The sequence below is a fragment of the Procambarus clarkii genome, chromosome 50 (assembly GCF_040958095.1).
Source record: "Procambarus clarkii isolate CNS0578487 chromosome 50, FALCON_Pclarkii_2.0, whole genome shotgun sequence".
In the NCBI taxonomy this organism is placed as follows: Eukaryota; Metazoa; Arthropoda; class Malacostraca; order Decapoda; family Cambaridae; genus Procambarus; species Procambarus clarkii.
In genome coordinates, this window is record NC_091199.1 from 11444125 (window position 1) to 11459239 (window position 15115).

A 15115-nucleotide genomic window follows, 5' to 3' on the forward strand; every position below is an offset into this window, starting at 1 on the left:
TCTTGAACAATAACCTTGAGCATGTACACTTATTTCTGCAATACAGCTAAGCCGCTGTTATCTTATTAGCAGTAATTTACTAACATTTAATTGATTATTGATCTTCAACATAAGATCATATATTTACTAACCACTTATATTTACCATGTGATTTATTACCATATCTTGATATTTTATTCTCATAGATGATATGCATTTGTATAGAATTGATGGTGCTCTTAACGCATTAGTTATTTGCACTACATTATAGAATAACCCCCCAAAGAGTGTGGAGGGATTTGGCTCTATAATTTCAATTATTATTCTACAGTCCATTGCCCTAATATTCCTATGAACAATCACATTATATTATCCAGCATCTCAGAGCACCCTATATTATTTATTATTGAAGATCCATAGGCACTGGTTCTCTAATTTATTCAATTTAAATATTTTATTTATTTCTCCCATAAAGGGAGTGGTCCTTCGAAATTTAATTATTATTATTATTAATATTCAGGAGCCAGATTTCCCAACACTGGCTGCTTGATTTGGTACAAGTATCCTGAACAATTTATCCAACCTGGCTTGAGTGTGATCCTAAAACTTGATCCTAATACTAACTAATGCCAGATCAGACCTGATTTGTTCCACATCGTGAACTGATGTGTCGCTGGCGTGGAGCTGATTTTGGTGTGATTTGAATATTTTTTTCAGTTGATCGAATTTGAGATTAGTTATTCGTAGTGAGATTTCCAACTGATAATAATCAACTGGAGACTCGTGTGACAAATGTTCATATTTACTGAGTTGTCTTGTCAGGTGACCTTTAAGTGCTGCTAAAGCACATTTTGTTTTCTGTGAATTAGCCATGGTTAAAACTTTATTAAAACTTCATAAGGTTTATAATATTGTTGCAACTTGGATACTTTCACATTAATTCTGAGCGAGCACTGATGTAAATAGCCTAGGGGTTAAATTTCATCATTAGGCTAAATTCTACCTCCTTGGAGGTTGGTACATAAATTGTATATCTAATCACGCCACTAATTTGATTGGTAATCAAGTGTCACTGTAGAAATACCTTTGGCTAGCCCGTTATTATCACCGTTGGATGGATTAGCGACACCTATTAACCTTTAAAGATGAACTATTTACAGTTAAATATAAATTAATATAGCATAGGATAATATAAGTAAAATGATTATATATACAACACAACACGAGTTATTATTGGTTCGTCTGTAATTGGTCCCACCCTACTTAGGATCTGTACAATGTTTTTTTTATTTTTTTTTTTAATACATGAGATACATCTGCATTAGTGCAGCTACCCTAGACTATATGAAGTGGAGTACAGTGTGTCAAAAAGTTTAGCTAACTACGTGATGCTAAAAAATCCCCATCACACAGGATGGAGATTTTTATACATCATATAGTCATACAGAGGCATGTGGTAGGCAGTCTGCGCTGGCAGACTCTGGATGCATTTTGTACAATGTTCAAATTGTTGCTAGGCTGCTGTTAGTCATACAGAGGCATGTGATAGGCAGTCTGCGCTGGCAGACTCTGGATGCATTTTGTACAATGTTCAAATTGTTGCTAGGCTGCTGTTAGTCATACAGAGGCATGTGGTAGGCAGTCTGCACTGGCAGACTCTGGATGCATTTTGTACAATGTTCAAATTGTTGCTAGGCTGCTGTTAGTCATACAGAGGCATGTGGTAGGCAGTCTGCACTGGCAGACTCTGGATGCATTTTGTACAATGTTCAAATTGTTGCTAGGCTGCTGTTAGTCATACAGAGGCATGTGGTAGGCAGTCTGCACTGGCAGACTCTGGATGCATTTTGTACAATATTTAAATGGTTGCTAGGCTGCTGTTCAGTATTTAGTTCAACACTAGACAAGCTTGATGCGTTAATTTTAGTGGTGAGTAGATATGGTACATACCGTATTTAGTGGTATTACTTATTTATTTGGCACCTTAATTACCTGCATTAAGGTTTGGAGCAACAATAATATAATTTTCAATACCACTATGCGTGCACCTCAGGTTGAGAATTGAAGAGTAAGGCTACTGGGTGAATTTTAGTAGTGCGCTTCTTCAATGATATATATATACTTTATTTCTATATTAATTTATTTCTTGCGATAACAGACTGTATGATACGATAGTGAACTGTATAGTGGACTTTATGATTTAAATTTTCCCACAAGAAGCTTTTCTGCACAAATTTTTTTGGGGTTTAATTACATAGCCTACCAAATCGAAATGAATCGATTGGTAGAAATTTGCTATTAATGGTTAATAATGAATTGAGTTTCAGCTTAGCTGTAGTATAGAATGCAGCCTAGTCAACAAGACCAGGTAACTTATTGATATGTCTTCTTCCCCTTCAATTTTACCTGTGACATATAGTCACATAGTAATAATTGTCACAAATATATGACGGCCATATCAGGGGCAAGAGATTATGGATAGTTAATTACGTTAATTTAAGCTTACCCGTTCCGGGCGGCTTGCCATGCGTGCTGACAACTTGATAATAAATATGACCATAAATGTAAATATATAATAGTCAGACGGATATAGAACACTTCCCTATTGGCTAGTGGAAGTGTGCTGATGATAGGAGAGTCTGGCGGCCTTCAACACCCTGACTAGCGGGAGGTTTTCATGGGGCTTGTGTGAGCGGGTTCGCTGGCAAGACTTGACATTAACCAACTGTTAATGATCTTGTCAGTTAATGGCTTCAAGCGACGCGTCTTAAGATCGGTTCGAATTCTGCCCTTTTATGACAAACGGACGGAGGAGTTCATTTTATACAATACAATACAATACAATACAATTTTATTTAGGTAAGGTACATACATACAATAAATATTTACAAGGATTGTTTAACTTATAGGTAGAGCTAGTACATACAATGCCTAAAGCCACTATTACGCAAAGCGTTTCGGGCATGATAAGGCATTTTATTTATTCAGGGCATTCAGGGTATTTATTCGGGCATTTTATTTATTATTTGCTTATGTCCAGTATCGGGTAACACTTTTTTTATTGAGAAAATCCGTGGGAGCCATCATTAGGGTTCGAATCTATGCCCATATAAATTTCATCCAATAAAAAAATTTGTAGGAGAGTTCATCATGGCTCTTACTGAGTTTCTCATTGACACATCACGTTAGTGTGATTACTCTGTATAATTTCTTATTGTTTCTAGTGCCCAGACTAGTGATTTAGGAATGATTAATTGTAAGTATTATGAAAAAAATTATAATATGGTGACGTGGCAATAACTCCCATTTTTTTTAGAGAAGTCACAAACCCAATTTTTTTATATGATACTCTTAGATAATTATGGTTAGTGGTAATTTGTGTCGGAATTTCCGATATTTGTCAGGGGACAGAAGATGGTGTCAGAGGGACAGGATGTGGTGTCAGAGGGACAGGATGTGGTGTCAGAGGGACAGGAGGTGGTGTCAGGGACAGAAGATGGTGTCAGAGGGACAGGATGTGGTGTCAGAGGGACAGGAGGTGGTGTCAGGGACAGAAGATGGTGTCAGAGGGACAGGATGTGGTGTCAGAGGGACAGGATGTGGTGTCAGAGGGACAGGAGGTGGTGTCAGGGACAGAAGATGGTGTCAGAGGGACAGGATGTGGTGTCAGAGGGACAGGATGTGGTGTCAGAGGGACAGGAGGTGGTGTCAGGGACAGGAGGTGGTGTCAGGGACAGGAGGTGGTGTCAGAGGGACAGGAGGTGGTGTCAGAGGGACAGGAGAAGTGTCAGAGGGACAGGAGGTAGTGTCAGAGGGACAGGATGTGGTGTCAGAGGGACAGGATGTGGTGTCAGAGGGACAGGATGTGGTGTCAGAGGGACAGGAGGTGGTGTCAGAGGGACAGGAGGTGGTGTCAGAGGGACAGGAGGTGGTGTCAGAGGGACAGGATGTGGTGTCAGAGGGACAGGAGGTGGTGTCAGAGGGACAGGAGGTGGTGTCAGAGGGACAGGAGGTGGTGTCAGAGGGACAGGAGGTGGTGTCAGAGGGACAGGATGTGGTGTCAGAGGGACAGGAGGTGGTGTCAGAGGGACAGGATGTGGTGTCAGAGGGACAGGATGTGGTGTCAGAGGGACAGGATGTGGTGTCAGAGGGACAGGATGTGGTGTCAGAGGGACAGGAGGTGGTGTCAGAGGGACAGGAGGTGGTGTCAGAGGGACAGGAGGTGGTGTCAGTGGGGCAAGAAGTGATGTCAGAGGGACAGGAGATGGTGTCAGAGGGACAGGAGGTGGTGTCAGAGGAACAGTGCGGGAAGTACTCAACTGTTAATGATCTTGTGTGTTGTCAGAGGGACAGGAGGTGGTGTCAGAGGGACAGGAGGTGGTGTCAGAGGGACAGGAGGTGGTGTCAGAGGAACAGTGCGGGAAGTACTCAACTGTTAATGATCTTGTGTGTTGTCAGAGGGACAGGAGGTGGTGTCAGAGGGACAGGAGGTGGTGTCAGAGGGACAGGAGGTGGTGTCAGAGGAACAGTGCGGGAAGTACTCAACTGTTAATGATCTTGTGTGTTGTCAGAGGGACAGGAGGTGGTGTCAGAGGAGGAGTGCGGGAAGTACTCAGCGTGTGAGTGGACGGACGGAGTCTGCCATGTAGTGGACAACGCCGTTGGTGGCTACGTTGTCCAGGGCCCGTCAGAGGTCACCACCAGAGGCTTCAAGGTAACTCTTAAGCGCTTCTCTCGTCTACCAATCAAGTGTGAATGTAAATATATATTTTTTTTCTTTGACTCCAAACAGCCAGGGGGCTTCATGTACCTTGGCGTGTCTAGTACTTTTACCATGCACCAGCTAAGATGCTTGGAACCCCTAGCTGTCTGGGTTCAAATCCTTCAGGGGTGAGAAGTTTTCTGTTGTATATTAGCTTGGGGACCATTCAAGCGTGCCCCACAAATGTTACTCACGTGGCCCCAGCATGATGAAGGGATTTGATGAACTATCTGTGCCCAAAATAGTCATCGAGAGCTGTCGGGAATTGGTTTAAGAGTCACACGACTTCCAATTCTTTTGTATAGTCAGTGTAGCCTAGTGGTGAAAGTACTGGACACACCAAGGTGCATGGAGCCCCTCTGGGTTCGAATCCTTCATGGATGAGGAGTTTTCTGTTTTATATATATATATCCTTGAATGTCAAGAATATATTCTCCAAAGATGAAATCCTTACCAGAAGGATTTCATCTTAGGGGGAAAAGGTGATAACGACACGGGCAAATGACTTTATGTAAATATTACAGGTTAACCTGAAGAAGGCGGACGACACAGTGACGGTGTTCGGAGACGACGTGACCAACCTGGTGTTTGAGGTCATCCAGCACGAAGATTACCACCTCCAGGTCAAGGTGAGCTCAGTGACCCCTGATTTGTGTAGGTAATTACTAGTCTCTACTCCAGAGGTTGTCACCAATACGTTGCTGTCGTAGCCGCTCTTGTCTACCACAGTTGTTCCTCCCCGACAGATCTACGACGCAGACGCGGAGCGCTACGAGGTGCCGGTGCCTCTGAGTCTTCCTGACGCCGCAGACGCCGGCGTCCTCTACACCGTCAGCGTCAGCGGGGAAGGCGAACCTTTCGACTTCGTCGTCAGCAGAAAGTCCAACAACAACACTGTGTAAGTCGTCCCTCCGACACACTCCGTCACTATCAATCATCATCATCATCACAATCATTAACCATACCGCTGACAATGCTTCCTTTTGGCATCAGCATTGTTAACTGCAAAATGATTGTCTTGATGACTTTGGTTCCAGGTTCCGCTCGTTGGGGCCCCTGACCTTCGAGGACCAGTTCCTGCAGCTGCACACCTCCCTCGCCTCCACTTACCTGTACGGCTTCGGCGAGAACACCCACCTCTCCTTCAGACACACGTTCGAGCCCCGCTCCACCTTCCCCATCTTCGCCAGGGACCAGCCAGTGGGCACAGTAAGATCACCATTCACATACAGAGGTTTTGATTTGATTGTTGCCGCCGGAGGTGGCTAGTTTATTGTGCACCCTCATACTCTTCCTGTGAGCGGTAGCGCAAAAAGCATTACAGAGGGCACAAAAGGTCTTTATCAGACCTCATCCTAAATTATTACTTAAACAATTTCATCTATCCTTCACACCTGATAGTTACATGTCAGCTAATTACAGAGAATGTTCACACAGAGAGTTGCAGTAAATCCCGTAGTCAGACATAACCGAAGTCAATACTACAAATTCTTGTTGTCTTCGCAATTGCCATTGCCCGAAGGCAATGCATCATTGCCTTCGGGCAGGAGGTGGTGTCAGTGGGACATGATTGGTGTCAGAGGGACAGGAGGTGGTGTCAGAGGAGGAATGTGGGAAGTACTAAGCTTCAGACTACTCAATGTCTCTTCATACTTCAAGGATAGAATATTGAAAATAGAGCTTGGTGAGCGTCCTGCTCTCTCTCTGTTTACATATAGCAGTGTATGAAACGCGTCGACGTGCAAACAACCCACACAGTATCGTGTTCTCTGAACCTCATCAGTGAGGGAGGGCGAAGAGGGACACCATCTCCCTCTTCTACTCCCACACTCTCCCATAGTCTCCCAGCCTCTCCCTTATTTTCTCTCTAGGACCCCATGAACGAGTACGGTCACCACCCATACTACATGGTGATGGAGGACGACGAGGGTAACTCTCACTCCGTCCTTCTCTACAACTCTAACGCCATGGGTGAGTGTACATGTGCTACTGGGGCCATGGGTGAGTGTACATGTGCTACTGGGGCCATGGGTGATGGTACTTGAGCTACTGGGGTCATGGGTGAATGTATATGTTGTACTGTTTTGTGCAGCAGTCGGTGTAGGATGATCCTTACAAGCATCTTGCAAGTGCATGACATGAGACTGATAAATCTGTAATTGCCAGGGTCATTGGGTTTCGGTATGGGAACAATTATTGCGTGTTTTATTATTGCAAGTATTGTGTGGGCAACACTCTACTTAAAAATGATTTGTTAAACAAGTGGAATAGTGGATTCCCAGACACTTCACACAGTGTATTGAGTATGTCGTAGGTGATGCCATCTTCACCAGGTGCAGTACTTTTACCCTTTTTCATAGCCCCCCTTACTTCTTTGGTTATGATCGGTTCCCCATATTCGTCATCACTAGACTGTGCTCTTGTTATACTAATTCTTCTGTCATTATATCGCAGTTGTTCCTTGCTGATTTCTGCTGGCAGGGAGGAGGAGTATGCTGCATCACTCCACTTGTAAATTAGTTCTTCAGCCTTACCCTGGGGGTCTTTGTGAGCCACAGGCCGGGTTCTGCCCCCTTTAGCTATCTGAATTTTTGCCCACACTTGTCTTGCAGATGTTTCCCGTCCAATAGAGCTAGTGAACTCAAGCCATTGTCTTTCCCGCTCTTTAATCTTATCTTTCCTGGCTACTTGACACACAGTTTTAAACAGCTCTTGGTTGCTGTCAGTGGGATGTCTCCGGTACTCTACTCATGTCTCTTACATTTGCGTTAAGCATATTTATGTAATCGTTCTCATATCTTTTATTTTCTTCCTCTGAGGGATACTGCGCAAAGTCGCAAGGCGCGGAATCTGAGACAGCTCTATGTTTGGTGATTAAGGTTTCAACAAGTGTGTCAATGTCTTCTGGGATTTGGTATTCCGTAAACCAGTCACTCATCTTGTTTATGAAGTGCGGCCTCATATCTGGTCCCAGTGATAACCTTTTTCTTTTATTTGTCTCTTTCTTTCTCTTGCTCATGTCGACGGTGGTAATTAGTGCCCAATGGTCACTACATAAACTGTGCAGAATGTGTGTACTGGCATCCGTGTCCTGTGCATTCAGCAGGAGAGCATAGTCTAATCTTCCTCCTCTGAGGTGAGTTGGCTGTTCATCTCCCAGGACCCTGAGGTTTTCACTTCCCCTGAGATAGAGTGACAGTTTCCGCCCATTGACATTGGGCTGATGACAGTGGGCACCAAAGTGTGGGTGTCTGGCATTAAGGTCACTGACCAGCAGGGTAGGTTCTTCATTAACAAATTCAGGTAGTGTGTCAAGGTCAAGTTTACTCTGTGGTATATAGGTTGATTATATGTGAGGCATTATTGTTTAAGTGAAGGGTTACGCCCAGTGATTTATACTTATCCCTCATGTGGAAGTCATCAATAATCTGTGCGGGAATGTTGTTGTTTACAAAAGTGATGAGACCCCGTTTTCTTTCCCCAGCGGGCAGGGAGAACTTGCGATAACCGCTGAATCTTGGGTTGAAGTCATCACCTACCAGCGTCTCCTGTAGCACTATGACGTCAGTTTGGTGTTCACATACGTACTGAACGATGCCATTAATTCTATTGTGAACTCCATTGCAGTTCCATTGTAGTATAGTGAGATGTTCTTCGATGTGATTATCCATTTTGAGGTTGTTTGTCATCAGATGCGCTATGTGTGTAATTATTATGTTCGCGTGTGTTATTGTGTATTCCATGATGTTTGGTGTTACTATGTGTACTGATGTGCTGGTGTCTTGGTTGTGTCTGCCGACGTACCTCGGCAGCATGTGTTGCATCATCTTGCACTAGGCTCTGGCTTGCAGGACCTCCACTTGATGGAGTCTGCTGTTGCAGGATTTTGAGGATTTGTTCCTGAGTCGTCTTAATTTGGCAGAGGGCTTTCTCAGGTTCCGTTTGCTTTTATAATATTTGGTGGACGACTGGATGAGTTTGTATCATATAGTCTGATATTGCCCATGGGTGAATGCACTGATCAACAGAGCTGTTGGGGAGTTTACCTGATCACACCTCTTGACAGCCAACAGTTCTTTAATTGTTCTCTGAAGTTTCCTGACGAAATTCATATAGATTAATGCACTTTATAACTAATTAAATCCCCATATTATCTGGGATTATGAGCCACATTACCTGATTAGAATTGTCATTATACACACACCACGTCTAAACGTAAACATACACACACACCCGTCTGTAATATAGCCATTTACTAGTGTTGATGGAGCCAGAATTAATTTCTATATCTTGAAATTGGGAAATTGTGCCCTTGACGAGGCCCCCACATAGCAATCCAAGTATGGACTTACGATATTTAACCAGAGTCAATAAATATAATCAACTTAGATCTTACAGCCAGTCCGGGACTCGACCCCCTGGTGTTCCTGGGGCGTGATAGCGACGAGGTACTAACTAGAATACCTGCCGTGTCGCCCTCCAGAGTACTCGACCTTCCTGCTGGAGGATGGGACGCCGGCGCTCACATTGAGGACCATCGGAGGCATCATCGACCTGCACATGTTCCTGGGCCCCCTGCCGGAGGACCTGATCACGCAGTATACCTCCGTCAGTATCACCGCCCCCCACCACTCTCTTTCTCCGTCAATATCACCGCTCTCCACCACCCTCTCCCAGCAATCGTAACGTTGAAGCAACGTTATTCGTTCTTAAAACTAAAAAAAGGATCATTGCGACTCCTTCCCTCTCATTTCCCCTCATCCCAAAACCCTTCCATACCCTCTCTTCCCTCTAACCTTGAAGAGATATTTCCATTTATTTATATAGACGGGATACCCAGCTGCTCCTGGGTCTCATCCTGTTTTGCACTCTTCCCCCCCCCCTCTCTCTCTCTCTCTCCCTCATTCCCCCTTACTTCCCTCCCTCATCTGCCCACCCCCCTTCTTCCATGCTGCCCTTCCTCAATAAACACTTGAAGTAGTTGTGTAGGTCTCTCAGATTGCTTTTCTTTTGCCCCTTCGTACCCCTCAACTTCCTCCCCATTCCAACCCTCCTGCTTCCCCACTCTCCTCCCTTCTCTCAGAAAAGTTATTATTACAATAACTGAAAGTCCATGTTAATCATACAACATTTTTAATATATAAATAACTAAATAAATATTTCACATTTATTCATGAAAATCGCCTGCTAGTTGGCCAGAAATGTACGGTGGTGTCCACAACTACCAACCCATAGTTGATAGGCCTTAGGTTATACACGGGGGAACTAAAAGACCTTTCCACAGATGGTTGGCAATCCAGTCTTCCCTCCATACTGGTCCCTCGGGTTCCAACTCTCACGTTTGGGGTATGACTCTACTGACAACGTCCGCGCCGCCAGAGAGAGGATGAAGGCCATGGGCATCCCTCAGGTGAGTAGTGGGCTTCCTCATGGGTATGACATGAGTATAATTCGTTTTGTCGCCGACAGGAAGCCCGTGTATTCATACACTTTTGGCTTGTATTGAGGTCCTTACGAAGGTTCGAACTAGTGACCCTTCCCCAATATGCACCCTACAACAGTTGCCTAACTCCCTGGTAACTTTACTGCTAGGTGAGCAGAGGCAGTAGGTGAAAGGAAGCATGCCCACATATTTATGTTGCGCCTGGGAAATCGAATCTGCGTTTATCAATTGTGAGTCGAGAAAGAGGCCAAATGTACTACAGTCTGGTTCGTTCTCAACTCATAATTGAGAATTTCGCGTTCGAATCTCGGGCGGGACCGGAATGGTTGGGCACATTTCCTATCACCTAATGCCCCTGTCCCAACCGCAACCCATCCTCCGAATTGACAGTACGATTTAATACTAAGTGTAATAAGTACACTATCTTACTGTGATAAACAGTGCATAATTGCACTTATGGGGCTGTTACATTTCCCCAACTCCCTCTCCCAATTTAATTCTCCTCGTTTTCTGTTAAGACACTCACAATTTTAGGATGAAGTTTTCAATTTGTCATTCATTCATTCATTTAAATATAGGTCAAGATACCCTAATGGGTGAGCGTGGAAGTGGGGATAGGGGAAGAATTAGTGGGGGTGAGAGGAAGGGTTTTCAGTATGAGGTAAAGTGCCAGGGCTAGACCCAGCTGCATGGCATTGAAATCGTTATGACCAGACTAGGCAGTGAAGGCAAGGAATCGGATCTGTGACAACATTTCGTCTTTTCTGAGCACCCACGGAGACAGCAGCCCTCAGCTGGGTGTGCCCTGGAGGCTCACACCAGATGTGGTCTTTGATCTGTTAATCAGCATCGCGGCCCACCCAAGGCACCAGAAAACGGGAGCTAGTTGGTCCCCCCCTAAAGAGGGGGGAGAAGAGTTAGGAGGTTATAGTTGGAAGTTTGGTGATTTGAGTAGTGATATTATAGGAGAGGGGTTATGTAAAGGACGGAGCAGGAGGTGGATCGTCGATCAGGTTAAAGAGGTTGTGCGTATGTCTGGGTCTGCTTAGGACGTTTCTGAGGAACGTGTCGTAGTTGTCATGATAGGTGAGAATTCTGTCAATCTGTTTCTTCCCCATAGTATCCCAGGTTATGTTCAGAGGTGGGATGTTCGCCCTCTCATGCAGGGCCTCACTGGTGGTGAAGTCCTGCCAATGGGTATCGAACACCCATCTCAGAGCCCTGTTCTGGGTACGCTGGAGTTTCTTCCTATTTGTTGGTGCTGCAAGTGTGAGTGGGATCGGTGCATATGTTAGGAGTGGTTATGCACAAGTTTTAAATAGCAAGAATTTTTGTTTCAGGTTTATTAAACAATATAGATTTTATACAAAATTTTAAAATATCCTGAGTTTCTTTACAATTTATTGATATATTTTAGTTTTGTTTTATTAGTTTTATAAAACTGTAATATCAATATAGCTATAGGTTAAGTACTAATTGTAATTAAGAAGCAATAAAATTATTATCTTCAAAAACTAAGACGGTTAGGTGAGGTTGTGGTTTTCTATTCAGTTTTTCAGGTAAACTCAAATATTCACAATATATTTGACTACGATTTAATACTAAGTGAAAATAAGTACTATTCCTAACTGCTATGAATAGTACATAATTGCACTTATTTGTCTTCTTACATTTACCACCCCATTTTTGGAGGACGGGCTGCCCTGTCCACCTAGTAGTAAGTTGGTACCCAGGAGTTAGTGTGAAGAAGTTATGATTTTTATTGGAATTTTTTAAAATAATTGTTAATTTCCTTATCCTTATTCCTGTCGTGATATTCTAATATTACATCCGTCAACTTCAACTGGAAGTCTGGATGAGTCTCCTGAGGAAGATGCTTGGGATGGGCGTCTCAGAATAATATCCTTATTAGTGTAATGTCCTCAGTATTAATATCCATTAAACATTTACCAGTATTAGTTTTACACTAAAATATATCTATCGATTGTTTAAATTCCATTCTGTAGTAATTGGCATATTTGTAATTACATATTTTTGACACAAATTGTGAACCTTTTTTAAGTTGAAAATTGGTGAGTGAAGGTAACATTATTGTTTCAGGACGTGCAGACGTGTGACATCGACTACATGTACCGTCAGAGGGACTTCACCTATGATCCTGACAACTGGGGAGACATGCCGGACCTTCTACAGGAGCTGCATAATGATAACCTTAGAGTCATCCTCATCCTGGTACGTGGTGAAACACGACCGGTGACCGCGGTCTTTCACCGTCACTCTTTGCACCTGTTTTCAATTTGTCGTGCACTTAACCGCGGCCTCGCTTATGGCAGATCAGGGTTCGAATCTCGAAGATCCAAGTGGTTAGGCACCATTTCTTTCCCACCATCCCCCGTCCTATCCCAGCTCCTCGTCCCAGTATCCCTCCCAAGTACTACATAGTTCTACTGGCTTGGCACTATTTCCTGATAATTGTCAATCAATCAGTGTTTATTCAAAAGTATTATTGGAAATCTGACACACACACGTTAACATACTATAGTTACCCCATTAAGAATTTAGAGAATGGGTGATTCCGTGACGTCATCAACAAGACGTAAAATATTAACTCCTCATTTCTTTTAAACCGTAGTCTAGTGTTTAAACATAATAAAATTCTATTCACTAGGACTGAGTATAATTAAATACAACAGAAATATAGCTTGACTCCCTATTCCTTAAGATATAAATATAACCAGCAAACATTTGGTTCGTATCCTGGCCGGGGAGGATTTACTGGGCGCAAATCCTTAACTGTAGCCTCTGTTTAACTCAACAGTAAAATGTGTACTTGGTTGTAAAAACGATTCTTCGTGGCGGGGATCGTATTCCAGGGACCTGCCCGAAACGCTACGCGTACTAGTGGCTGTACAAGAATGTAACAACTCTTGTATATATCTCTCTCTCTCAAAAAAAACATGTTTTTGGCCATTTACTGTTTTAGATAGATAGGTCTGGCGGTTATACTGTGAGCTTAAAGCTCAACAAAGTAAGTGTTTACTCAGCACTACACACACACACCTTATTCATGTCACACCTGTACTTTATATGTTACTGTGTCATTACTAATGTCCTTCATTTGGCAGGTAATTGTGATTTGGAGTTACTGAAAGGATAGGCTGGCCCTCACCAACTGTGAAGTTTCTTACTACCCTGGGGCCAGATTCACGAAGCAGCTTCGCAAGCACTTACGAACGTGTACATCTTTCCTCAATCTTTGACGGCTTTGGTTACATTTATTAATCAGTTTACAAGCATGAAAACTTGCCAATCAACTGTTATTATTGTTATAAACAGCCTCCTGGCGCTTCGGAGCTCATTAACTGTTTAATAATTGTAAACAAAGCCGCCAAAGATTGAGAAAAGATGTACAGGTTCGTAAGTATTTGCGTAACTGCTTCGTGAATCTGGCCCCTAGTGTACACCGACGCCTCAGTGCTAAGCCGCCACTACAAGGCCCTGGAGCACATGTAGCCACACCCTAAGAGAAGTAGCAGGAAACAAAATATCGAGCCTAGTCAGGCCATACCTACAAGTATCAGATAAGGATTTACACAAATCTTTTCATTTAATAAAGTAGATAGATTTAATAATACGATAGATTAGGCCACCATATATGGTATAATTTATATTTTGCAAGAGGAAAACAATTTGTTGTTTATCATATATCCACTCATAGTGGTATAAGCTATAATTGTCTCTCCAAACTATGTGAAAATAAGATTCTGGCAGGCGGAATTAGAATATACAGTCCACTTAGCATCATAATAATTCAATATACAAGTTAACAAAAAATATAATAAAAATAAATAATTGCCTGCTAGGATTTTCCCACAAGAATGTGTGTATAAAGAACATAAGAGTAATCAACAATTGTAAACAAAAACGGGATATTTACGTTTTGACAGGAGCTACACACATACTAATGAAGCCACTATTACGCAAAGCGTTGCAGGCAACGCTTAAGTCTTTCCATATCTCACCCGGTCGGTCTCACGCCTGCTTTGGCCTGGGGATAACTGTTGTATATTCATACTTTTATTGAACTTAGCGTTCAAGGGGTGTTGTAGATAAAACATGATTTTGTGAATGGATATACAATATGTACACAGTTGGTGTTGGCTCCTTAATACAGTGAAGTCATCCCTAAGCAGTACTTAAGTCATCCCTAAGCAGTACATCCCTAAGCCTTCTCCAAGTTATATCACTGTCAGTTACATCTTCCCCTGAACATTAGGGCATCAGTCCCAACACTCGTAATATCCTCTGAGACCTAATTACCTGCTTGATGGGGTTCTGGGAGTTCTACTCCCCAAGCCCGGCCCGAGGCCAGGCTCGACATGTGAGAGTTTGGCCCACCAGACTGTTGCTTGGAGCGGCCCGCAGGGCCACATACCCACCACAGCCCGGCTGATCCGGAACTTCTCTTAGAAAACAGTCCAGTTATCTCTTGAAGATGTCCACGGTTGTTCCGGCAATATTTCTTATAGTCGCTGGGAGGACGTTGAACAACCGCGGACCTCTGATGTTTATACAGTGCTCTCTGATAGTGCCTATGGCACCTCTGCTCTTCTCTGGTTCAATCTTGCATTTTCTTCCATATCGTTCACTCCAACTTGGGTTGCTTCCTGCAGGACCCGGCGTTGGCGATCGACTTCGACAACTACCCGCCGGCGGCCAGAGGGAAGGAGTCGGACGTGTTCATCAAGTGGTCTGACCCCAGCCTGGTGCCGGACGACCAGGAGCCCGGCACTGACGACTACATGGTCGGCTACGTCTGGCCCGACTCAAAGACAGTCTTTCCCGACTTTCTAAAACCAGAGACTCAAGCCTGGTGGATTAATGAACTGAAGCTTTTCCATGAAGTAAGTCAGTGTATGTGTATTCTCCTA

At 43.5% G+C, this 15115-nt stretch overlaps 1 protein-coding gene across 1 annotated transcript in view; it reads left to right on the forward strand.

Annotated features, from left to right (window-relative positions):
• Positions 1-15115, forward strand: part of LOC123772674 (sucrase-isomaltase, intestinal) — a 59173-nt gene that overhangs the window by 33321 nt on the left and 10737 nt on the right. Inside the window, exons 22-30 of the mRNA XM_069303658.1 lie at positions 4551-4693; positions 5266-5370; positions 5488-5639; positions 5779-5950; positions 6613-6712; positions 9225-9349; positions 10026-10151; positions 12285-12416; positions 14858-15088. Coding sequence (XP_069159759.1) covers positions 4551-4693; positions 5266-5370; positions 5488-5639; positions 5779-5950; positions 6613-6712; positions 9225-9349; positions 10026-10151; positions 12285-12416; positions 14858-15088 — 1286 coding nt within the window. The remainder of the gene's footprint in view (positions 1-4550; positions 4694-5265; positions 5371-5487; positions 5640-5778; positions 5951-6612; positions 6713-9224; positions 9350-10025; positions 10152-12284; positions 12417-14857; positions 15089-15115) is intronic.